The 26,364-nt window shown below is 29.4% G+C and overlaps 2 protein-coding genes across 4 annotated transcripts in view; one reads left to right on the forward strand and one right to left on the reverse strand.

Moving 5' to 3' along the window:
- LOC117182300 overlaps positions 1-26,364 on the reverse strand; it is a 132,191-nt gene that overhangs the window by 59,350 nt on the left and 46,477 nt on the right. The window lies entirely within an intron of this gene.
- LOC117182297 (unconventional myosin IC) overlaps positions 1-26,364 on the forward strand; it is a 94,946-nt gene that overhangs the window by 46,269 nt on the left and 22,313 nt on the right. For 2 of the 3 annotated variants that reach the window (XM_033375430.1, XM_033375431.1), the window contains exons 2-11: positions 14,361-14,574; positions 14,700-14,815; positions 14,907-14,977; positions 18,319-18,527; positions 18,670-18,852; positions 19,740-19,946; positions 22,954-23,216; positions 25,151-25,320; positions 25,404-25,558; positions 25,647-25,775. In XM_033375430.1, coding sequence (XP_033231321.1) covers positions 14,449-14,574; positions 14,700-14,815; positions 14,907-14,977; positions 18,319-18,527; positions 18,670-18,852; positions 19,740-19,946; positions 22,954-23,216; positions 25,151-25,320; positions 25,404-25,558; positions 25,647-25,775 — 1,629 coding nt within the window. In that variant the 5' untranslated portion in view covers positions 14,361-14,448. Of the gene's footprint in view, positions 1-7,256; positions 7,361-14,360; positions 14,575-14,699; positions 14,816-14,906; positions 14,978-18,318; positions 18,528-18,669; positions 18,853-19,739; positions 19,947-22,953; positions 23,217-25,150; positions 25,321-25,403; positions 25,559-25,646; positions 25,776-26,364 lie in introns of those variants that run through there. The other variant, XM_033375429.1, reaches the window with a different exon arrangement.

Raw genomic sequence — 26,364 nt, forward strand, 5'->3', positions numbered from 1 at the left:
ATTGAAATTAATTTTTAATACTGTAAAAATATTAGACTAGAACACTGGAAGTTTTGCTTAAAAAATAAATGTAATTTTTAACTCCGCATTTTTTTATTGCGGCCCATATACTTTCAATTTCAAATTACAAATACGTTTAATATACTTGCAAAATTTTATGACACTATTTATATTATTTTTGATCTCTGAAGTAAGTCCGTAGCCTGAGCTTTGTTTCGATAATCCTTTTCAAAGCAGCTTGTAAGCGGGCAACAAGCAAAAATCATTTTTCCGCGTATTAAACGCTTGTTTATTATATTTTTCGTATAAAATCATTTTTCCCCCTTTTTCTCTTGGTCACTATTATCAAAAAGAAGAAATTTACCACTTTTTAAAACACTTTAATCAATATTCACAACCCGATAGGCTGGTCAGCACCTGACTAGAGCCCAAAAAGTCTCATTAGATGATGAGGAACAAAATTAATTTTTCATTTATGGCACTTTTCAATAAGCTGGCTTTTTTTAATGTGAAAAAATATTTGGATGAGACATTTAGAATTTTTTTTTGTTCCCAACGGGCTAGCCAACACCCAATTAGGGCCCAAAAGATGTGAATAGATGGTAAGAAAGAAGTTCATTTTTTTCATGTTTAATTGTAACTTTTAATTTTTCTAAAACCCTTCCTCGTTTTGGTAACGTACTAAAAAATGTTTGAGTTAGCCTCTTCCAAAAATGTTTTGTCATGGCGGCCTAGCCAGCACCCGATTATAGTAAAAAATGATTGGCTAGATAATGAGGAAAATAATTCTGTTTAATGTTCATTTTTTTCCTTTGGTACTTCTAAACAGCCTAGCTATTTTTGGGAATGTGAAAAAAGACATTTGGAGTCGACACTTTAAAAATTTGATGGTCATAAAGGGCTAGCTAACACCCGATTAGGACCTAGAACACATTTCTTATGGTATGAAATATAAAGAATAGATTAAAACATCTACTCTTTATGCTCACAGAAATTACATTGGAAAATTTGTTATCAAAGTTGCAAGCAAACAAATTAATTTTCAAGAAACTTATAAAACAGTTTGAAAAAGTTAATTTTCTACAAACTTCTAAGAGAGTTGCGCACTACTGAGCACATAATCTTTTTCGTTAATAACTTGGCTCACAGTGACCAAAATATTAATATTGAATTTTAGCTATTACGTCAGTGCTTCTGAAACAATCTGGAAATAGATTGTGTAAGAAATAAACTTGTTGTAGAAGAAAACAAAGCAGGTAAAATGAGGTCCCCTAAGCTTCTAAAATCATTATTTTGTTGTTAAATTTATTCTTTTAGAATTTATTTCTTAAAATTACAATCTGGCGTGCTAATACTATTATCTTCTTAAAAATTAAACTCTCAACAATTTTTAGTTTTTTTGATAAATATTTAAAAAAAATAATACCTGCTATAATTTTTCGCAGACAAAGAAGCTGGTGCGTTTGATGGAAATCAAAGGAAACTATTTTTAATCTTCGTGTGCATTTTTATTACATACAGTTTAAAAAAAAGTAAATTTATTTTCTGAAAAAATAGTAAAAATTTCGGGAATATTATATTAAATAAATAAGCCATGTTAAAATGTGTATTGAAAATTTTATTTATTTTAAAGTGTCTCGAAATTCGAGGTGTGTACTAATAAGCAGTAGAAAGTGATAATATAATATACTAAGTATATAACGATAAGTAATAATAACTTTCAGAATAATTTGGTCTATCTGTCCAAAATTTTCGGGATAACTAGACGCAGTTTTTTTAATTATAAATTTTATGCTTAATTTACTGTCAAATATACCAGGAATTCTGATTTTTTATGAACTATTTACATGAAGTCGTATATGTAGTATAATATAATTCTAAAGGTTTTTAATAACTATTAGAAACTTTAGCTTTTTATTGCCGATTAAAGTTGTTAAAATCTTACATTTGTATTGTAATTTTCACTTATCGTCATTTTTAGTTTAATCAGTTTATTATCTATTAAAATTTTTAACTACAAAGCCCATAAATTAATGCAGGAGAATATGGTTCATTATCAATATTATTACTTTTCTATAGATAAATTTAATAATATGGTGATAAATCTCTTATAATTATAGTAACAAGGGGGACCTCTCACTGTTCGTATTCTTCAAAATATTGCGGTAGTATCATAATTAAATTAATCGTAATACGATATTGGATATTAAGTGCTAGGAAATTTACGAGATACTTTGAAAGTGGTAACGAAATATCTTTCACTGCATAAAACAAGAGAGACATAAATCATAGGTAAATTAATAAATTTTTTATTAGCGATATAAAAAAATGATTATAAAGCATCAATATTTGTTGATTTTTTGATTCGTTGCCCCTCAATTTTCTTCTTTTAAGCGAAAAAAATGATTTCCTAAATTTTACTTTATGTAAAAAATAAGTTATTTGCGGTGCCCTCTAGGTCCTTTTCAACTCTTATCATAAATTATTGAAAGCTAAAATTTCATCCTCTCTAACTCGATAAAAATATTAAAAATACAAAAACTATGCCTTTTCCAATTCGGAAAAAACTGGAAATCGAAATTTACTCCCTTCCAAATCGATGGAAAGTTTAAAAAGAACAAATGTCCGTCTTCCAATTCAGAAAATATGGAAAATCAAAATTTCCTCCCTTTTAACTCCATCAGAATCTTAAGAACAAAACAATGTTCATCTTACAATTCAGAAAAAATTAAAAATCGAAATTTCCTCCCTTCCTACTCGATAAAAATTCAATTTTTTGGAATTTCAGAAAGACGCTGCTCACTTCTTTTAACCATGAATCTGATCATTTTAAGTTTCTTTCAGCCCAACCTAATCTTCATATTATGTTAGAGGTTCAAAAGGAATGAGAAAAAAGTAAGAGTGGGGAATGTGAGGTACAAAGAAGTTACTGTGAGAGACAATCTTTTTATTCTTGATTTGGCCCTTTTGGCAGGTGGCTGAACTTTGTATTTATCGCAAGAGTGCTGATTTCTCAACATCCAATGATATTTAAGGAGTACATACAAATAAAATACATGGCAAAGGCATTTTGAAGATTAATTAAATGTTCACAATTTATTTATAAACCTTTTGTTTAATAATAATTTTTTAGAGTTTTAAATTACTTTGTTCGCAATTTTTACATAAAATGATACTCTAGGAACAAGAAATAAAATATATTCGTTTAATTTTAGCATTCTATTCTTGAATCAGGTTTATTTTATTATAAAATGAAGCTTCTAGAAAGAAAATATTATTTTAAAGTACTGAATAAAACATTTTATTTATTTATATTTCCTTTTCCAAATTTGATATCGTTAGACTTTATGAAATATTTGATAAATTCAGTTTCAATTTTCAACAGTTTAAACTATTTCGATTTACTTGAACGGATGGCTTTTAATTTCCATACGGATGTTGAAAAAAATATAGTACATCACTCGTAGGGTTACACGTTTTCACGTGGAATTCAATGTTCGCAAGGACGATAATCTTGATTAGCATGATTTGAAATAAGATTTCTGAAAAGTCACTATAATAAAAATTAAACTTTAAAAGAAAATTTAAATTTTTAATATACGACGAATTCAGTTTCATCTTTAACTAGCTTAAACAGTTTAAACTGTTTTGATTTATTTCAGATTTAAGTTTATTTTCAAATTATAAGCGGTTTTTTTACACCCCAGCAACCGTTCTAATTAATGAGAACATGTTTATGCGCATAAATGAAAGTTTTTCGGTCTCGCACTTAAATAGAGAAAAAGATAGTGCGGGTGTGTAGAGAAAAGTGATACAGATCTTAAAAGTAAATTTGCAGTTGCATAATTTCACAGGTCGTTGTGCGCAACGAGCAATCGAGAAAATCTAACTCTGAAGATTTGACCGCTTTTTCTATAATTATTATTATCATTACCATACATCCAATGGTCTCTTATTGCAACAGAATGTTAAAATTGCTGAAGTCCAAAATGACCTAAAATAGTTTTTTATTGTTTTATAACAAGAAATTTTATACTCTGAAGAAATCGCGATTTGATAATAAGAATTTTTGTTCATAAATTTTCTAGAAAATAGTTGAAGCACGTAAACAGAATCAATTAGAAATTGGTTCTGCTCAGAACACAAAAGCTTCAACATTCACTTTATTATATCCTAAGAACAATAGGATTAAATGAACCCAATGATAAAATCTAACTATTTTTGTTGAAACTTAATTATTTTTGATTAAAAAATTAACTATTATATTTTGGTTCAGAAATAATTACTTTTAAGTCAATATTTTATTATTTGGTTGAAGATTTAACTATACTGTTAAAATTTCGTTTTTTTTAATTTTAAGTTAGATTTTTTAACTGAACATTTAACTAATCCATTTATGTCTGAACATTGATTGTCTTTAGTTTAAATTCAATTATTTGATTGCAAATTAACTTTTTTTGCGGAAACTTCATATTTTCGGTTTGCAAATCCAATTGTTTTGTAGAAAATTTGTCCTTTTGCCTTGAAAATACAACAGTTTTATTAAGATATTGTATTTTTGGGTTGACAATTCTATTATTTTGGTAGAAAATTCAAATATTTGTTTGAAAATTATTTTTCTGGTTAAAAATTTATATTTTGGGGTAGAAATGTTATCTTTTTGGTTAAAACTGCAACTGCTTCGTTTAAAATTAGTCTATTTTTTTTTAGGATTCACCTATCTTGTTGAAAATTCGTCTTGTTTGGTCGAAATATTCTTTTTTTATTGAAAATTCATCCACATGGTTCAAAATTGAAAATCTATATTGAAAATTCATTTGTTTTTATTACAGATTTATCATTTTAGTTTAAGGGCATGTGATACTTACAGTTTCCCTGGCTTTTTTTCCATAAAAATGAAAATTTTTAAAAACTGAATTCGGAGATGCTATAAAATATCATAACGGACATCCCCGGGCTCTTTTTTGAGGGATAATGACAAAAAAATTTATTGTGCTAAATAAAAATTTTACGCATATGCATTATTTTGAGGTTACGGCGTTTTTCATCTCTGCCTTTCCGATAATCTGGAAATTATTTATGAAATAAACTTTTTTGATTGCCTGCAAACAAGGTTAGTTCCGCATGGAGAAAACGATATCGCAAGAATTGCAATATATACCGTAATTCCTGCGCTATATATCGTAATCATCACATTATGATAGCGTAAAATCCTGATATTGTACATTGCAAGATTTTACATTATATTCTTATTTTATCATATTATATATATACGAGGTTTCTAGTAGTGGGAAAGCGATGTTAGTGCATTATAATATCCTAAAAAGCTCCGGAACCTGCTTGTACGTTACCATATTGCGCTTTATTTCAATACAGAAGTCGTGCAATATCATTGTGGGATATCGTTTTCTCCGTGCGGGAGATTAGTTACTATGTTTATTTGTAAGTCCAAAGTTTTCGGCCAAAAATATTGTTTAGTTTGGAAGTAACGCTCGGCTGAATTGCATCGCACATAACCTCTAAATATACATGCAAGTTGTTAGCAATATCAAAATTTTTTGATAAAAAAACACAAAGCGAGTGTTTGGGGACGTCCATTAGCATGTTCGCTATCATTTCCCAGATTTTGAAGGCAAAATATTTCTTATCCTATGAAAAAATCCGGAGGAATCTGACACTGAAAAAAATCAATACTAATTCCTAAGTGATATGCAAATTAATCACATTTTGTTAAATTAAAACTTTTTTGTATTAACCTACAAAAAAGTGTGTGGGAACGTCCGTTAGCATGTTCGCTATCATTTCCCAAATTTTGAAGACAAAATATGTATTATTCTAGAAAAAAAGCCGGGGGAACCTAAAACTGGTAAAATCAACAATTTTCTAAGTATCATATGCCCTTAAAATTCAAATATTCTGTGCATAATTTAATTATTTTGTTAAAAAGTCCTCTTTTTTGGACAAATATTTAACTGTGTTAATAAAAAATTGGTCCTTTCAGATAAAAACATTGAAATATTTTCTAAAAAACTCGTCTTGTCGGTTTTGAAATGCAACTATTTTGTTGACATTGTAATTGTTTTTGGTTGAAATTTCTTTATTTGCTTAAGAATTCGATCATTTGCTGACACTTTATTCTTTGTAGGCTGAAAATTCAACTATTTTGTTTAAAATGATCGTTCTGGGTTAAAAATTAAACTATCTTATTGAAAATACAACTATATTGTTGAAAATTCAACGATTTTCTTCAAAGTTATCTTTTTTAAAAAAATTATCTGTTTTGTAGAATGTTATCTTTTTGGTTAAATGTTCAACTGTTCGGCTTCAAATTTGTTTCGGTTGAAAATTAAACTATTTTTTGTTTAAATTCATCTCTTTTTTTTATTCAACTGTTTCGCGGAAAATTTGTCTTTTTGAATAGAAAATTCTTCCCTCTGGATTGAAAAGTCATCTTTTTGATAGAAAAGTTCTTGTTTGTAAATTAACTTTTCGGTTGAAATATGATAATTTTAAATATTGGTCGTTGATAACAAAAGAATATTATTATTATAATTACTTCCCTATAATCTGCAATGAAGAGGGAAACAAAACATTTTGTGAAAAATTTGAACGTTAGGTTTCGGGTGAAAATTCAAAATGTTTATATGATGGACCCAAATTCCTTATTCCAAATTGATTGAATTAAATAATTGCACATTTTTTAAGCTTCTGCATAGTTACATTCATAGAATTAATATTTGGAATTTTTTGTTTATAAAATCTGCCTCAACCCGGATTTGAACCGTGAACGCCACTATCCATGACTGCAGCGTTAACCAATTACGAAACCGAGGCACAATTGGACGTAATTGGTTAACGCTTTACTCATGGATAGTGGCGTTCCCGGTTCAAATCCAGACTGAGGTAGATTTTTTCTTTTTCTTCAAACATTATTTTTTCGATTTAATCGTTTTAACATCGTCATTTTTATTAATTCTTTCTTACATAATTCCAAATTTGCAGTCTTCTAGAAGCAAGCGGGATTTTTGTTAGAAGGCTTTTAGTTTAGGGGTTGGATTTAAATTTTTTATTTTGGACGAGACTTGCTTGAATCAATAAGGGTAGGGCATAATATCGATGATCTCAAACATAATGAAACAATGAGCTTGCGCCAGCCAATCAAGATTAATCCACCGCGTACACACATATCTTATCTTAAGACGATACATTAAATAGGATAATTTAGTACAGAATTAATTTTGCGATCGTCAGTGCAATATCACGACACTTTCCTCGAGATTAAATGAAACCTGGGAGATCTCATTAATCCATTATTGCAATCAGACTTGGTGCATTATTTACCCTGAAACTCAAAAATGGGGTGAGTGCACGTTGATTAAAGTTTATAATAAAGTGAATTAGTGGATTAAAGATCAAATTGATCCATCTTAAAGAAATGCGCCCGATAAAAATGTACACGAAAGTCCACAGAAGCTTTGGTATATTTCTTTTGTATATTATTTCACTATTTACTGATTGTGAGTCAACTTTTTTTCAGTTAAAATATTTTTTAGAATAAACCTTAATTATTAATAAATTACGGAAATTACTTGCACTTATATTCTTTATTAAAAGATGTCTTTTTTGTTTTATAAATTGAAATACTGTCTAAAATGGTAGAATTGTTTCTATTATTTAATATTATAAATATTCAAAACAGATCAAAAAAATATCTATGCAGCTTCTCCGAGATGGTATAGTGGTAAATATTTTGGTGAAGTACATACAGATTTATACAGAAATAAAATTATACAAAAAAGATTGTCAAAATTGATTTGGAACTGCCTTTCCTGCATACACTTTTTACGACTAAACGTACGTATCAGTGAGTTGCAAAATTATGGACATTTTCAATATTGTATCTAATCTGACGCTTATCGCAAGTACTCACAAGGCCGGGTCGAAAGTTTGCATCTAACCAGTGCGTACTATTTGAATAGTAAACTTGCGATTTATATATTCGATTTTCAAACCATATCTGTGAATCAAACCATAGACTGTGAATTCATCTAATCAAAAATAGTATATTACATCATTCAAGCAGGGTAAGGGTAAGGTAATTCTCCGCGTGAAGACGTGTGTAACCCTATGAGTGATTTACGATATTTTATTCGAACCCACCATACTTTATGAGCCTATAGAACCCCCTGAAAAGGGAGCGTCCGAAAACCTTTTACCGAAATGATGCGCGAACGTTATATGAAGTGAATGTTTATTGATAATGATGATGGTCACTGACCGAAAACTCTTCTGTTTTGTTTTCTCCATCTGTCAAATTCCTCGAAGGCCATCTTGACTTTAACCTTAGATTTTTAGGGTACTAAATCTTGCTTTGCTTCTTTCACTTTGTGATTTATATTGAGGGGTGGGATTTTTGTTGTTTTTCCCCATGATTTTCAGTGTACGAACATTTACAATTATAAGACTTTGCGACGTAATTGCTGATAATTATCAGCAATCCATGAAACCTTTAATTATAATTGAAGGTTTCATGGATTCTATTGTTGTTAATATAGTTGAAGATGAAAACATGCGATTGATGTAGGTCCCATCCGTTTAAGCTGTGATTGGTAACTGCGTACGGCGTGAGATTTGCAAGTAGTTCATTCCGAGGTAAAGTTAGATATACAGTGTGTCCAAAAAATAACGAAACGCCTAAATAATTTTCAAGGTACAATATCCAGTGGTGACCTTGAATTTGACAAAGGCAATCGAAAGAGCAGGGAATGTTACGTCCAAACATGTACTCAGGTCATGGGTCAAGGATGACCTTGAGCTTGACCTTCAAGGTTATTTCAAGATCAACCTTGTTTGTTTTTAATGGGAACCCCTATTTTTGACAACGACAATCTAAATAGCGGGAAATTTTACGTCCGTTTTAACTTCATGGGTCAAGGGTGACCTTGAACTCGACCTTCAAGGTTATTTCAAAGTCAACTTTGTTTTTTTTAATAGGAACCCCTATTTTTGAAAACGGAAATCGAAAGAGCGGGAAATTTTACGTCTAAAAATATGCTCAGGTCATGGTTCAAGGATGAACTTGAACTTCAGCTGAAGATTTTTAGGCTTGACCCACGTATGGGCCGAGTCCAATCTATACTGCTTCGGCTCAGCAACCTTGAATTTGACTTTGAGCTTTCCCTCAAAGGTCATTTATAGGTCAATTTTTTACATCATATTTTTTTTATCAGAAAAACGAAAAAAATATATCAGTATTCAAGTTTTCGAGAAGTAGAATAATATAAAAACCAATCCTGCTATTAATTCTACTTAGTTTAATTTTAATTTAACACAAAATTATTCCTATTTAATTAGCGTTATATTCAGACTTCCAACATTTTGATTTCAATGATGTAATATCTTCGTCTTGAGGATTTTAAAATTGTAAACGAATATGTCTAAATTTCAAACCTAAAACCTGTAAATCAAAATTTGCCTGTAAAAAAATAGTAAATACTTTAACATTTTGATTTTTAATTTCAACTATTATGCATTGTAGGGCGTACAGAACAAAACAAATTTCTTCATTCTTAGTTCTAATAGGGATGTAAAATTTATTTCATGAGTCAACAACATTCTCCTAAAGTTTAATTAAAGCAATAAAATTTACAGTTGAATAACTTAGAAGATGAAATTTTAAAGAAAAAAAACGAATTTTTAACTAAGAAAGAGTTTTCAGCTGATAAACAAAATTTAATCCAAAATATCTTTAAAGCAAAAAGAAGAGCTTTCAAAAAAATAGTTGATTTTTCAGGCAAATATTTAATTTTTAAAACAAAAAGATTAATTTTGAAATGAAAAGATTAATTTTTAACCAAATAGTTGTATTTTTAACCACAATGATTTAATTATTACGAAAAAATATGAATTTTTAACAAATTACATCAATTTTAAACTATATAGTTTAAATAATGGATATGATGTTTAATTTATAAATTAAAAAATATGAAATAATAACGAAAAATAAAGTGTAGTTAAATTTGCATTCAGGAGGATTAATTTGTAATGTAAAAACTAATTGACTACAAAACAGTTTAATTTTGTATCACATAGTTGAATGTTCAAGTTAAAGTGCGAATTTTCTATAAAACAGTTCAATTTTAAACCCAAGAATATAAATCTTTAACAAAAAAGTACACTTTTTAAAAAAGAATTCGTTTTTATAACGAACGAAACGGATTTTGTTAGAAAATAGACGAATTTTTAACAAAATACATTAATTTCGAACCAAATAGTTCAATTTTCTATCAAACTATTGAATTTTCGAGCAGAAAATACGAATTTTCCATAAAACAGTTCAATTTATAACTTGAAAATGTGATTTTTCAACGAATAAGTTAATTTTCAACCAAAACAGATTACTATTTAACCAGATAGTTGCATTTTTAACGAAGAAATACGACATTTCAACAGGAAGAGAGGAAATTTGAAACCAAAATGATGAATGTTAAAGAAAAAACCATTGGAATTTTTCATTAAAAAAATTTTTATGTAAGAAAGAAGATGTCAATTAACAAAATAATTCTATTTCAAGCCAAATAATAAAATCTTTTAATAACAGAAGATGAATTCTTAACAAAAAATTTAATAGTTATCCTTTCAACTGAAAAGAATGAACTTATAACCAAAAATAGATGAATTTGCTTATTGGATTCAAATAATTCAGTTCGCATTCAAGTCAAACATTAGAAAAAGCGGAAAGACTGTAAAGGTTACAGACTTAATACTTTATGCTTCTAGACTAAATGATAACATTTTAAATGGACGTGTTATTTAAACAAATAGCAAGGGGTCTGCGTACATTTCAGTATTTTTTCAACTCTAGAACGCCGCAACTTCGAAGTAACTATGATAACGCCTACATGGATCTGTGAGACCCACACTCATATATTTAATCGCCGTAGAGTCAAAAAATCATATTTTAAGGAATATAAATAGTGAATTCAAAGCAGGAGATATCAAGGAACGCGTAAATGAAAGTAAAAATGTATTTTCTTGATTAGCTTGAATCTTAAAAATCCTTAAATTAACTAATAATTTATAAGGTGCGAAATTAAGACATATATTACAAGACAAAACCCGGAAAAACGTTAAAACTGATCATATTCCGGGAATTTGAAAACAAAATTTCTCTAGACATACTGCATATAAATTCATTTAAATTTTTTTCCTTATTTTTCCATCATTTTATAACCAGTTCTCTAGAAATAATCTTATGAACCGGCTTTAAGGTAGAAAGTAAATTAAATGGAATATGTATTACATTTCAATCAAAAGGATCACCTCGACCGCACATCTGTCGCAGGAAATAAATTTTTTTTTTTATTGTATAAAGAAACTTATGACATTGATACAGTAGAACTTGGGTTTTAGACGACACGCAAGTACTTGAGGCGGTACTTGCAATGCGAGCTAGCGATTTTATAATGGGACATGAAAAATTATATGGTGAACCAGCCGAGTCCAGTCACTGAACTCAAAGGTAGTCGACGACTACCTCGTGTATTTTGTGGAATCCGGTTTGTGAAAGAAAAAAAAATCTTTTGTCGTTAAAGAACGTTGAGTCGAATATTAATGGTTTTTTTATACGTCACTTTTAAGTCACAGCGTGATGTCTTATGTCTGTTAAGTAATGAAATTGATTAATTAAGATGAGACGAAGCGAAAGGTGTATTTCTTAACGGGATTTGAGGTGATAAAGTCTTGCCGACTGTACAGTCTAATTAAATCCCAGGAAATTGAAATTGAGCTCATGAAAATAAGAGTTGAACAATAGATGAGAAGTTAAGCTATGATACGAAAGTAAAACGTGAAAATTTACTAATTAGGACTTCATTATTACAGAGAGTCTACTCAACAGAAAAACCTGAAATTATCAGGGAATTTTCTGGGGGCGTGCCCTAATTTTGTTTAAATGTAGGCTGCGTCTAGTCCCGAAAAAATTGGGGAATTGGAAAAGGGTTGGACTAGCCGTCCCGATTTTTCGGGACAACTGACTAAGCTAGCCTATGAAAAATATTGGACTACTCATCCCGAATTTCGGGACGACGTGACACATCGCTAAATTTAATATAACATTTATTAATATTTTTTATTTTGAATTATTTTGACCTATTTTGTTAAAAATTCGTTTTTTGTTAGGAATTTATCATTTTGGCAGAAAATGAATTCTCTGGATTGCAAATCAAGCATCTTTTTGCTTGAAAATTTAACAGTCTCGTTGGCATTTTTTCTCTCTTGACCAAAAAATATTTCTTACTTGAAAATCCAACTCATGTTGAAAATTCGTCTTTATTGGTTACTTTCAACTGTTGTTACATTTAAATGAAAATCTTTTTTGGTTGAAGTAGCAACTATAAAAATTTTTCTTTGAGTATTTATCTTTTTTGGTTGAAAATTAATCTATTCAGTTGGAAATTTAACTAATAAATTAATTCAATTTTTTAGCTTTTAATTTAAATATAGTTGTTGAAAATACTGTATTTAATTCTTTGAAACTAAATTTGTGTACTATAAATTTAACTATTTCGGTTGACAATTGAACTATTATGTTAAAAATTCTTTTTTTTTGTTCAAAATTGATTTTTTAAACTAAAAATTGAACTATTCTAGTTGAAAATTCATCATTTTGTTTTCAAATTTGAGTATACAATTTTTTGTTGAAAATTTACATTTTTTAGGTGATAATTAAATTATTTTGTTGCTAATTCATGTATTTGGTTAAAAATTCGTCGTCATTGGTTAAAATTAACTGTTTTTATTACAATTAAAATTATTTTTGGTTGAAATAGCAGCTATTACATTTTTCTTTAAGAATCAATCATTTTTTGTTGAAAATTAAACTAATAAATTTATTTATTTGTATATATTTTGTTTCAAATTCGTATTTTGTATTGAAAATTAATCTTCTTGGCTCAAAATTCTTCTTTTTTGTTGAAAATTAAACTATTTTAGTTTTAGATCCATCATATTAGTTGAAAATGCATCTTTTTCATAATTCATCAATTCAAATTCATAATTTTAACCAAAAATGCATTACTTTGGTTGAAAATTTAACTACTTTGTTGAAACTTTATTTTTTGAAATTGACCTTTTTTAGATGAAAAATCAATTATTTAGTTAAAGATTCATGCGCTTTGCTGAAAATTTACCTATTTGGTTGAAAATTATTTTTTTTTAATTAAGTTTTTAGCTGAAAATTAATTAATACAGTTGAATAATCCATCATTTCAGTTGAAAATAGATCAATGCTTGAAAATTAATTTTTTTAAATAAAAATGTTTAATTTTTCGCTGAAAGTTGATCTTTTTTAGTTGAAAGTTTATAGATTTTGCTGAAAATTCGTGTTTTTTAATGAAAATTAATTCTTGCAATTGTAAATTTAACTTTTCAGTTAAAATTTTAATTGCTATGTTAAAAATCCGTTTTTTTTGCTTGAAAATTAATTTTTGATCTGGATATGTAACTAATCCTTTTGAATATTTGATAAATTCAGTAAAAAAAATTATCAAACCTGTTAGGAAATTATTAGTTGACTAGTCGTTTCGAAAATTCGAGACGTCTAGCCAAGCTTATAAAAAATATTAGACTAGTCATCAAGAATTTTAAGACAAGACATCTTGTTGTAAATGGAATATTTTTACTTGACTTTAGAAATTAAAAATTTAATTTAATATAGTACCCTCTTTAATTTTACTTCAAAAATATATTTCTCTATTTTCGTTAAAAGTCTCATTTTCTCTGTTTTTACCGAGTGTTTAGTCACGTGGAAAATGGTTTTTATTCAAAATAATATGTAAAATTTTAGGTACATGAAGATAAAATAAAATTTGTTTTTTAATTATCATTGAAATTCATTGAATTTAGGGACAAATTCAAGAAATGAATAAATATGTTTTCTGTATTATTTATTTATTTAATTAATAGATGCTGATAATTTATTTAAGAATATCTTGTAATAAAATTGGCAAAGCTTTTTAAAATAAATTTAAATATTAAATCAAGTATTTAAATCCCTAGAATCTTAAGTCTAGAATGGCTCCATACTGTGAAAAATGATAGTCTCTAATATGGAAGTTTAAATACTTTAAATTGAGTTACTTAAAAATAATAATACTTCAAATCTCAATAAGGTTCCAATATGGAATATTCAAAATATTGAATTGTTAAAATAGCGCCTCCTACATTAAGAAGCATTTAAATTGACTTGGATTAATTAGTATCCCTTAAAAATCTACATTGTAAATATTTATTTTTAATAAATCTTTTATTTACTTGCCTTTATGTGTATATATTATTCATAATTTTTTTTTATATTTCAGTGACTATACGGTCGTACCGGATAATCAGGAAAATCATTCCGGTTCTCAACCGGAAATTCGCCACCCTGAAATACGAATTTCAAAAAACATGGAGAGGGGCCTACACGAGCGAGATCGAGTTGGAGTCCAGGATTTTGTGCTGTTAGAAGACTTTGAAAATGAAAAAGCCTTTATCGAAAATCTGAGGAAACGATTTCGAGAAAATCTTATTTATGTAAAAATATATCTGACATTTTATTAATGAGCCTCCAATTTTATGATACTAGTAACCGGGTTTAAGCATCAAATAAATGTTAAAACAAGAAAATATGATTATGAATTATTTAAATATTTTTTCAGACGTATATTGGACAAGTACTTGTTTCAGTAAATCCATACAAGAAGCTGCCAATTTATGATCAGGAAACAATTGAATTCTATCAGAGAAGGAATTTTTTCGAAACACCTCCACACGTGTAAGCAAATAAAGCAATATTTTACATTCTTAAACAAAGAATTACAACTATTTCCTTTTCTAGTTTTACTAATGTCGAATGTTTCTTGCAGATTTGCACTCGCCGATACCGCCTACCAATCACTCACTAAGGAAAACCACGACCAATGTATCCTAATCTCAGGTATTATTTTTGAAGTATTTTACTTTATAACAACTTATATTTAAAATGAACAATTGGGTGGTCAAAAAAGGCTTTTTAGGGTTTCGTAGCCCCAGGCAGAACCCTTATGGTTTCGGTCCAGTGTTCGTCCTTCGTACAGTTTTCACAAGTCTCAAAACGAGATTCGAGACGAAATTCAAGACAAAATTCGAGACAAGATTCGAGATCAGATTCGAGGCGCGATTATTCTAGACTAAATTCAAGACGTGCTCCGAGGAAAAATTCAAAACAAAATGAGGGGATTGGGAAAAGGGGGACATTTGAACGACCTATTAGACTATGAATTTTTTTTTGTAGGCGCATGGTATCTACTTTAACTAATAATTTTTTTCTAAAATGGGTCTCCTGTTCTCATATAAGTTCCTATTTTTCACCTTTTCTCTTTAGAGTCCGTGCAAAAATTACCTAACGTTTTTTTCTAAAATTTTTAGCCACGTAACCCCCCTTATAAAGGTTCTTAATTTTCGACCTTCCTCCATATTTTACTTAAATTCTACCGATATTTAACAAAAAATTTAATAGTTGATATGTTAACCAAAACAAAACTTGTATTGTTAGTCAAATACAGTAAAAATGAACAAAAAATACGAATCTGTAACAGAAATTTACATTCTTAACCAAAAAAGATTTATTTTTAACTAAGTAGTTGCTTTTATAATAAAAAAGATTAAATTTCTACTGAAAGAGAAGAGTTTTTTGATGAAAAAGACGATTTTCCACTAAAGAGTGAATTATAAAAAAAAATTGTGTGCTAAAAAAGATGAAATCTCAACAAAATACATTAAATTTCTAACTTAGTAATTGAATTTCATCATAAATTTTCTACCAAATCAAGTTGAATTTTTAAATAAATAAAGTCCAATTTTTTATCCAAACTGAGATAGTTACATTTTATTTCAAATATTAATTTTTAACTTTAAAAAACGAAATTTCTAAATTTCTAGCAAATTGTTGAATTTTAAAACCAGAAAGAGGAACTTAAAAAAACCTTTCAACCAAATAGATGAATTTTAAACGAAAACAATAATTTTCAACCAGAAAGATTTCAATTTTAAATCTTAAATAGTTGAATTTAACCAAAAAATACTCATTTTCAACAAAATACTTGAATTCTCAACTAACATAGGTTAATTTTCAACCAAGCAGAGGCATTTTCCACTAAAAATATTTATTTTTTACCGAAACATGACTTTTCAACTAAATTATTTTTTAAGTTTTTTAATAAGTAGTTCTGCTTTTAACCTAGTTGTTTAATTTCTACCAAAGCGTCGAATTTTCTAATAAAAAATATAAATTTGCTACAAAACAGTTGAATTTCGAATTCGAAAATGTAAATGTTTAGCAAAAAAGTTCATTTTTATCCAGGCAGTGGCATTTTCCACTAAGAATATTTATTTTTTACTGAAAAAATGAGTTTTCAACCAAATTATTTTTTAAGTTTTTAAATAAGTAGTTCTGCTTTAACCTAATTGTTTAATTTCTACCAAAGCGTTGAATTTTCTAATGAAAAATCCAAATTTGCTACAAAACAGTTGAATTTTGAATCCGAAAATGTAAATTTTCAATAGAAAAGTTAATTTTTAATCAGGCTGTGACAGTTTGAACCAAAAATATTAAATTTTTACAAAAATCGCTTTTTAAATATACGATATTTGAAAATACAATAAAAATTTAACACTCTTAACAAAATTGAATAAAAAGTTTTTTGTCATTCACAGGGTTCAAATTTGAATAATAATTTGCAATTATTTTTCAACTTTCCATCAGGTTGATTCGCTGACCTCTTCAGTCTTATATCATTTAATCATGAGTTCATACAAAATTAAAATTTTAAATTGATACACAAAAATTTTTTGTCAACTAGTTTAAATTTAAATTAGCGTTTGCAGTTCGCCTGTTCATTTAATTATTAATTTAATGTTAATTTAAATTTAGACTAGTTGACAATAAAAAATTTGTTTGTCAATTCAAAATTTAATTCTATGTGAACTCTTGATTGAATAATATAACGCTGAAGAGGTCAGCGAACTAAGCTCATGCAACTTTTCAAAATAATTGCGAATTTTTATTAAAATTTACCCCTGTGATCGACAAAAAAACTTTCTATTCGATTGAAATATGCAGAATGATACTTATTTTCTTGAAAGAAAACTCTTTAAAAAATATGAATATTCTAGGTTTATCGATTGCAAAGTTAAATATTCTAATTTGAATCATTTAAAGTCAGACATTTAAAATTGATCCACTTGAATTTTAAACGTTTATATGAGCGTTGAACGGTCTCAAATTTTAATTTTACATCTTCCTAAAAAAAATCTACAAATTTTTATTTAAATGATTTCAAAATAAATCATTTAGTATTTAAATACAATTTTAAAGGTGAAATATTTTTTCGATAATCAATACAAATTAAATATTTTTGAAATCTAAAATATTTTAGACACTCAAACTTGAACAATCTTCAATTTAAAAGTTACATTCAGACTATTAATTATAGTAATGCCGAAATTACAAATCCTGCAAAGAAATATTTGATTATACTTATAATTATCACTATTTCATTATTAATGATAGTATTTAAACAAAATATTCTTCATTGTGAGATTGACTTTAAACGTATAAAAATTATTCATTTAGCCAATTTTCTTAGCTGAACTTTTTTATATCTCCTTAAATGAATTTCTAACCTGAATATATAATTTTTTTAATAAATTCTTTAATTTGGACTATTGGTGATAGAACAACGTTTTTTTTTTAGTTTTACGCAGAATTTTATCTACTTTAATTTTTGTAAGAACACTTTTTCCTCTCAAATGTACAGGAAAGAACCAATCCAATGGCTGTGATATTTTGCACCTTTTCCCAAAAAAAAATTCCCTTGTTCCGGTAGGAAATCCTGTTCACAGAAGCGGACCCCATATTATGCACCCCCAAATGAAGTATTTAAAAGAAAAAAATGACTGCTCCAGAAATTACCATCTAAAACTGCCAGATGACTGGACTACTAGTTTCCAAAAAAGTTCTGGAGAAATGTTTCCCCTGTCTTCCCAGAACGTGCCATTTTCACTTAAATGCTCGTCGTTTTTACCAAGCATAAGTAGAAACAGAAACATACGGTTAGTCCTGATTTTTCAGTAGAGAAATTCAGTTCTGGTTAGACTTGACAGCTTTTGCTGGAAGCAAGGAAAGGATTTAAAAATGAAGATTTTTTCAAAGAGTTGTTTCCGATTATATTGAAAATATTCTTTATAATATTAAACAATATTATATATTAATACTCAAGAAAAAAAAAATTATTTTAGGAGAATCAGGGTCAGGGAAGACAGAGGCATCGAAAAAAATTTTAGAATTCATAGCCGCTGCAACCGGACACAAGAAGAAAGTAGAAGCTGTTAATGTTAAATTGATTGGCAGCAATCCAGTTTTGGAAGCTTTTGGAAATGCCAAAACCAATCGCAATGACAATTCTTCCCGTTTTGGGAAGTATATGGACATTCAGTTTGATTTTCAAGTACGTTTAATTTCCAAGGATACATTTATATTACGTTTAATTTTACAAATTTTCTATTTTTAAATTGGAATAGACAAAAAATTCTTAATTATTTTATAACTTTACAGCTTTCGTATTTAATGAAAATAATACATTTTTATAGGGTGATCCAGTTGGTGGGAATATCTTGAACTACCTTCTGGAAAAATCAAGGGTAGTACATCAATCAGCAGGAGAACGCAATTTCCACATTTTTTATCAGCTTCTTGTTGGAGCAAATGACGACATTCTACGTAATTTATTCCTCAAACGTAATCTCGATACGTATTACTACCTAAGTAGTGGGGTAAGTCGATTTTTATTTAAATCACAAGGAAGCAAGAATAATTATTATATTGGGGGTATCACTAGGTTTTAAAGGATTTCAATGTATTTCGAGAAATTTCATGTTTTCGAATCAATCAAAAACATTAAAGGATTTTATGGGTTTTCGATGATTAAAATTTTTTTAAGGACTTTAAAAGTTTTCAAGGGATTTCAGAATATGTCATAAGATTTGATCGATTTTCGAGGTAATTTTGAGGGGTTTTCAAGATTTCAAAACAATTCGAAGAATTTTATGGGCTTCCTAAACGATTTATGTGATTTCAAAATTTTAAAAATATATTAATATAAGGTCAAGAATTGTTTTAAAAATATTTCACGTGATACCAAACATTTGAACGTTTCTTTTCAAAATAAAAACGAATAAAACTGTGCATACGTAGTTTTCATCCGATTAAAAAAAAGTTTTTTCGAACTTTTTTATTTCATAAAGACAATGCACTTTTTTTAGACATTTTATTCACGGGGATTTTTCTGAAGAATTTTCTCAGCCAAAAATTTTTTTTTATCAATATTTTTCATCAAAATGTTTAAACCAGCAGGATAAAGAAGAATCAAAAGTGTGTATCTCTTAAATTAACGCCTCCTAATCAGGTATTGTTATTGCGCCAAAAATAGAAAATTGTATTGCAAAATTATTTTTACGAAAATATTGTCCCTAAGAAAAGAGGCCAATTTGTCGCATTTTTGGTAAAATTCAGCTATTATAAACTTAGAGAATAATATTGGGGTCTGACAAGCATAAACAATGAATATAATAATAAAACTTTAACAATGCGAAGTCGGACTGAATTAAGTTTTTTCCTTATATACAAAAGAAGATAGAAATTGATCAGAATCTGATTTCAGATAAAGGGTGCAATAGATACTATCGATGATGCTAGTCAATACGGAGACGTAATCGAGGCCATGAAGGTGATGGAAATTTCACAAGAAGAACAGAATGATATTTTTGCTATCGTCGCTTCGGTCTTACACATGGGAAACGTCGGTTTCACTGAAACTGAAGGAGTTGCAACAATTTTAAAACCAGCGTCTGTTGAAGCTGTTTCTAAGGTAAAATAAAAAATTAGTAAAAAAAAGGGTTTTAGCCTATTATACGTTAATTAAGTCGTTCAGGCCTCCCCCTCTTATACTTTTCCACTCTTAGTTCACCCTCTTCTAGCATCCCCAGCTGACACCTCTCTTCTCCTGCTTCCCTTTTCAGTACTTATTTCCCCTGATTCTCTTCCTTAGTACTCACTTCTCCTACTCGCCCTAATTCCTAATCACTTCCGCTACTTTCCCTGCCCTCATTTCCCTTATTTCACCTACTTCTTTCCTCCTTTTTCTCGCCACTTGTATTATCTCACCTCCCCTCATTTTCTCTACTTTACCTCCTACCTTTTCTCCTACACTCTCCTCTCAGTTCTCATATTTCCCCTCCCCTCATTTGTCCTCAATTCTCAATTTCTCAATTCTCTACTTTCTATCTCCTGACTTTCCCTACGTTTTCTCCTCTCATTTTTCCTAATTCCCTCCCATTATTTCCCCTTACTTCCCCTCTTTGAAAAAGAGTACGACGGATGGACTGTTGAACTTCCGACTGAAACTATAAGGGTTTCTGCAGGGGGCTACGAAACCCTAATAACGTACCTACTTTCAATAGTTTTTTTTTAACTTAGTGTCAACTATTTTTAATATCTGATTGAATAATTTAAATGTACAGGAATCACAGTCCGTCCCCTTTGTTACCCAATCCTTTTTCAACCTTTCCCCCTATTTAACCCTTAAATTTGAACTCAGTTCTCATACTTTCTCTATCTAATTTCCCTAACTTGTCCTCCCTTCATTACTCATCATTTCCCCTAGTTACCCTTCCAACCATTTCTCCTTTCCCTTTTTTACTTCAGGTACTTCCCCTCATTTTCCATCGCTTTCCATTTTCCCTCATTTCATCTTCTTTTATAGTTCATTTCGGCATAATTTTCCCTATAATTTCCCCTTCTTTACTTTCCCCGATTTCGTCTCACTTCCACTACTCTCCCTCCCTCTCTGCTTCCCCTCACTTTCCCAAATTTCCCTCCGCTCACTCCCCTTACTTTTCTTTTCCTAACTGCCCCTCACTTCCCCTGCTTACCAAACGAACATTTGGTCTCACTTCCTCTACTTACCCTTTGATAATTTCATCTCACGTCCCCTACTTTCCTTTCCCTCATTTCCCCTCACTGTGCCTACTTCCCCTCTAAAGGTTTCTGCCCGGGGCTGCGAAACCTTAAAAAATTCAAACCTGATCATTTTTTATTCTGTTGCATATCTGCTTCTAAATTTTTGGTCTTTAAAAAGGATGGCCGCAGATAAGGGAACCTTGAAATAAAGGAAAAGTCTGGGAATTTGATTGGTCAGGAAAAAGTCAGGGATTTTGAAAAAATAAATTCCAAAAGTAATGGAATGCCTGAATTCTTTCTAATTTATTGTGAATCATTTTCAATTCATCCTGAATTCTTTTTAATTTATTGTGACTTATTTTCAGTTCATCTTGAATTCTTTTTAATTATTTTGAAATTATGGGAGTTCTCTTGGTTTTTTTCTTTGGTTTACTTGAATTCTTCTAAACTTAATCAAATCAATGGATTTTTTAGTTTTTGTTTATTAATTCTGAAGTCTTTTAATATCACCTTGAATTCTCAGTCATTTCATCAATTTATTTTGAATTTGCTAAACTCATGTCAAACATAATTCGTTTTAATCCTTTTGAAGTCAACTTGAATTTTTTCGAAGTCATATGAATTCAAATCTTTCTGACTCAAAAGACCATAAGTCACATTCTGGGTTAGGAAATGTAGAAGGATAGTGAGAGAGGGTAGTGATGGAAGTGAAGAGTGGAATATTAGGGTAGTGCAGGTAAATAGGGGAAGTAAAGTGATGGCTGGGGAAGGGTAGTGTTAGCTAAGCAAGTGAGAAGAGGGGAAAGTAGGGGATGAAGTTTGGGAAAGGAGGAGCTGGAAAGGAAGTGAGTTGAAATGAGGCAAGGGGGTGAGGGTGAATGATGGAAAGTGTAGAAGGATAGTGAGAGAGAGTAGTGATAGAAGTGCAGAATGGAATATTAGTTTAGTGCAGGTAAATAGGGGAAAAAAGTGATAGCTGTGGAAGGGTAGTGTTAGCTGAGCAACTGAGGAGAGGCGAAATTAGAAAGAGAAGTTTAAGAGAGGAACAGAAGGAAAGGGAATGAGGTTAAATGAGGCGAGGGTTTAAGAGGGAATGAGAGAAAGTGTAGAAGGATAGTGATGGTGGGTAGTGATGGAAGTGAAGAGTGGAATAATAAGGTAGTGCAGATAAATAGGGGGCGGAAAGTGATGGCTGGAGAAGGGTGGTGTTAACTAAGCAACTGAGGAGAGGGGAAAGTCGAGGTAAAAGTTTGAGAAAAGTGGTGAAGGAAAAAGAATGAGGTGAAATGAGGCAAGGGTTCGAGGGGGAATGATGGAAAGTGTATAAGGATAATGAGGGTGGGCATTGATGAAAGTGAAGGTTGGAATAGTAGGATAGGGCCTGTAAGTAGGGGAAGGAAAGTAATGGCTGGGGAATGCGTGATCTAGCTAAGGAAATGAGGAGAGGGGAAGGCGGAGGAAGAAGTTTGGGAAAAAAGGGAAAGTAGGGAAATGAGAGGAGGGAAAATTAGAGGAATTGAAAGGAAATTATGTGAGCGTAAGTAGAGGGAATGAAGGGAGATTAAAGAGGGAAATAAAATGATTGGAAGTGTGGGAGGATAGTAAGGTTAATGGTGGAAGTGAAAGAGGGGACAGTAGCTTAGTGGGGATAAGTTTGGGAAGGAAAAGTTTCAATAAAGGTGAGGGTTAGCTAAGGATGTGAAGAAAGGGTGAGGTAGAGGAAGATGGATTTAAAAAAAATCACTGGAAGTGAATAGTGAAGTGAAGGGAGGGAAATATAGGGCGAACTATAGCAGACGGAAATTAAGCGACTTAATCAACATCTTAATAGACTGAAACCCTTTTTCCTAGGCGTGGGGTGCCACTTTTGACCAATTTTTTAATAATTAAGTATTAATTGAAAATATGATTAACAGTTGTTAGGATGCGACCTGAGGGATTTGGCCCAAGGATTTACACATCGCACTATAGACGCACATGGTGATGTTGTAGTCACTCCTCTAAACAGAGAATTAGCCATTTATGCTAGAGATGCATTGGCAAAAGCAGTTTATGACAGACTATTCACTTGGCTCGTCACCAGACTTAATAAATCTTTACAACCTATGAAGTACAATCAGCAAACTGTCATAATGGGAATTTTAGACATCTATGGTTTTGAAATTTTCCAAAAAAACAGGTCAGTAATACTGGATTTAAATTTAAATTTATCTTCTTCCAAGCCGGATTTGGTTATCGGGCCACCCAAAAGTTTGCCGCCCTTTTTCAATTTTCGTTACTAGTTTTTTTTTCTATTGCAGAGTGGACAAGAAAAAATAGAATATAAATAAAAATGAAATTTTTATGTAATACTGACAAAAATTTAAGACTTTACGCCGCCCTTCAAACTTTGCCGCCCTTTTTAACTTTCGCTATTAGTTTTTTTTTTCTAATGCAGAGTTGACAGGGGTAAAAAAGTGAAAATAGACGTGTTGTGTAATAATGAAAAAAATTGCCTTCGTGGAACCCCTAAAAATTTGTCACCTTTTTTTATTTTTAATCATTTTTAGAAGAATTTAGATTAAGCAAAATATCAGTTTTATAGAAAATTTAAGCATTCGTTTGTTAATGAACTTTTCGTTGAAAAATTTTGTTCGATAATTTTATCGGAAAATTGAAGTATTCGAAAATAATTTAAATATTGAGAAGATTTCAAAGAAAATTGTAACAAAATGTATTTCTTAAGAGTGTAAAAAAATTAACTTTTCCAGAATTTTGAAAAGTTTTAAGAAAATTAAAGAAATTTTTTTTAATCCTTGCGAAAGTCTCAAATGATTTATTTTTAATTAACTTTTAAAGCAAATTTAAAAACATTTTTATAACTTTCCAAACAAAATCAGGAAGATCTTAGGGAAATTTATTTAATTTTGATATTTCCCAATTTTAGAAAACATTTGAATCATTTTAAAAGATATGAAGAAGTTTTAATAAAATTCAAAAATAATTTCAAACATAAACAAATTTAAAACAAGATTAAACAAAAAATTAAGCTTGTTAAGAATTTTTAACTGTTTTTAAATCCTGCGAAAATCTTAAATGATTTTTTTAAATTAATTTGAAATTAAATTCAAACAATTTCAAACTTTAAAATTTTTAAAATTTTTTAGAAAGTGTTGATTTTTTAAGGGTTTAAGAAAATGCGAAGCCTTTTATTTTGAAAGGTTTCAAGAAAATAAAAAATCAAATAAATTAATTCCTGGGAATATTTTAAATAATTTTTTATTTAAAAAAATGAACTTTTAATTAAAATATAAAAGCTTTTTATGAAGTTTTAAATGATTAGTGTAAAATTTTGAAAATTTTTGACAAAATAAAAAATTAATTTCAAACTTTATAAATGTTAAATAAGATGTAAATGTTTGGAGATTTTAATTAAAGAATTCGGAGCTTCTTACAAAAGTTTTAAAAGTTTTCAAGAAAATAAAAATATTAACATTTACATTTTTCTTTGAGAAGCCATCTTTTTTGCTTGAAAATTTTAACTACTGCTTGGTTAAAAATTTAATCATTTTGTTGAAAATTTATGTAGTTTGTTCTTTTTGTTTTTTATTTTTTCGTATTTCTTTTAGAAAATTAATCTTGTTGATTAAACATTCATATTTGTGGCTCAAAATTCAACTATTTGGTTTAAAATTAATTTTCGCGATAAAATTCCTTCTTTCGGGTTCAAGAATTAAACTATTTGATAGAAAATTCACCTCTTTTAGAAAAAATTTTATCTTTTTTTCTTAAAATGCTAGTGCTTGAAAATTAATTTTTTTTTTATATATTAACTTCTTTTTTTTTTGAAATTTTGATTTGATATATCTGAAATATTCGAAATTTTGTTTTAATTCTTAGGAATCTTAGGAAAACTATATATATATATAAAACCTTATAAACATAACGGCTAAATAGTTATTCAACATTTCTTTTTTGTATTAAAAATTATTGTTTTTTTTTCTCGAGTCGAAAAACCAGACGCGCACGATTGATGATGCTAGTCCTAATAAAATTAAAATGTAAGCCGCTCCTAAATATTTGACTCTTCACTTATCTTCTCTACATTTTAAAAACCTGTTTTAAAACCAACAGTTTCGAGCAGTTCTGCATCAACTTCTGCAACGAAAAACTACAGCAGCTTTTCATTCAGTTGACTTTAAAATCTGAACAAGAAGAATATCTCAAGGAAGGAATTGAGTGGGAAAACGTACACTATTTCAATAACAAAGTTATCTGTGATCTCATTGAGGAAAAGTACAAAGGTACTTTTATTTTAAGCAATTTCATTATAAAACAGCAAAAATCAAACACTCTAAAAATGAAATAAAATGAACAATAATTTTAGGAATAATATCTCTAATGGACGAGGAATGTCTGCGGCCTGGTGATCCAACAGATTTAAGTTTCCTGGAGAAATTAAATTCAAATTTGAGCAGTCATCCTCACTATATTAGTCACATGAAAGCTGATATTCAGACTCAGAAGATAATGGGTCGTGATGTAAGCATAAATAATACGAAATATTTCTAGCAGAGAATATAAATTTTTTTTTAATAAAATGAAATATTGTTTTTCATTTCTTTTTAAGGAATTTAGATTGGTGCATTATGCTGGTGATGTGACCTACAGCGTACGAGGATTTTTAGAAAAGAATAATGATCTCTTGTTCAGGGATTTGCGCGAAGTTATGTCTCACACGACGAATTCAATTACTAAGGTATGCATCTTTCCAATATTATATTAACTAATTTTAAGAATCTCAGTCAGTCTCCTATTCTCGTTTTCTCTCAAAATCCCCTATAATCTATCATTTGAGAATGTTGTCTCCATTTTCCCGTTTTTTGCTGTGATTAATTTTGTAGCAATTTTAAGAAATTCGGGATCATTAATAAAGCAATCATAAATAGCTTAAAGAAACAACGATCCAAAGAAAAAAGGCCAAATTAGATGGTCGACAATTTGTGCAGGTAAATACGAGGGTAGTTCAATAAGTCCTTAGAATGACCAACAGATGGCGCGCGAATCGCTCCAAATCATCTGTTTTCAGTCAGCACCACTCCCGACTAGATATATGGTGCAGTCACAGTCCACATCTTCTGAGTTTACGTGTTTTTATAACCAATTGAAAAAAAAAAAAATTGTTCGTTAAGAAAAATGGGAAAAAACGAGTTCAGAGCGGTAATCAAACATTTTCATTTAAAGGATTTAGCTCCATATGAGATAAAAAATGAATTGGACTCAGTTCATGGCACATCTGCCCCTGCCTTAGCAACGGTTTATAACTGGGTAAATGAATTTAAGCGTGG

This window comes from Belonocnema kinseyi, chromosome 10, assembly GCF_010883055.1.
Source record: "Belonocnema kinseyi isolate 2016_QV_RU_SX_M_011 chromosome 10, B_treatae_v1, whole genome shotgun sequence".
NCBI lineage: Eukaryota > Metazoa > Arthropoda > Insecta > Hymenoptera > Cynipidae > Belonocnema > Belonocnema kinseyi.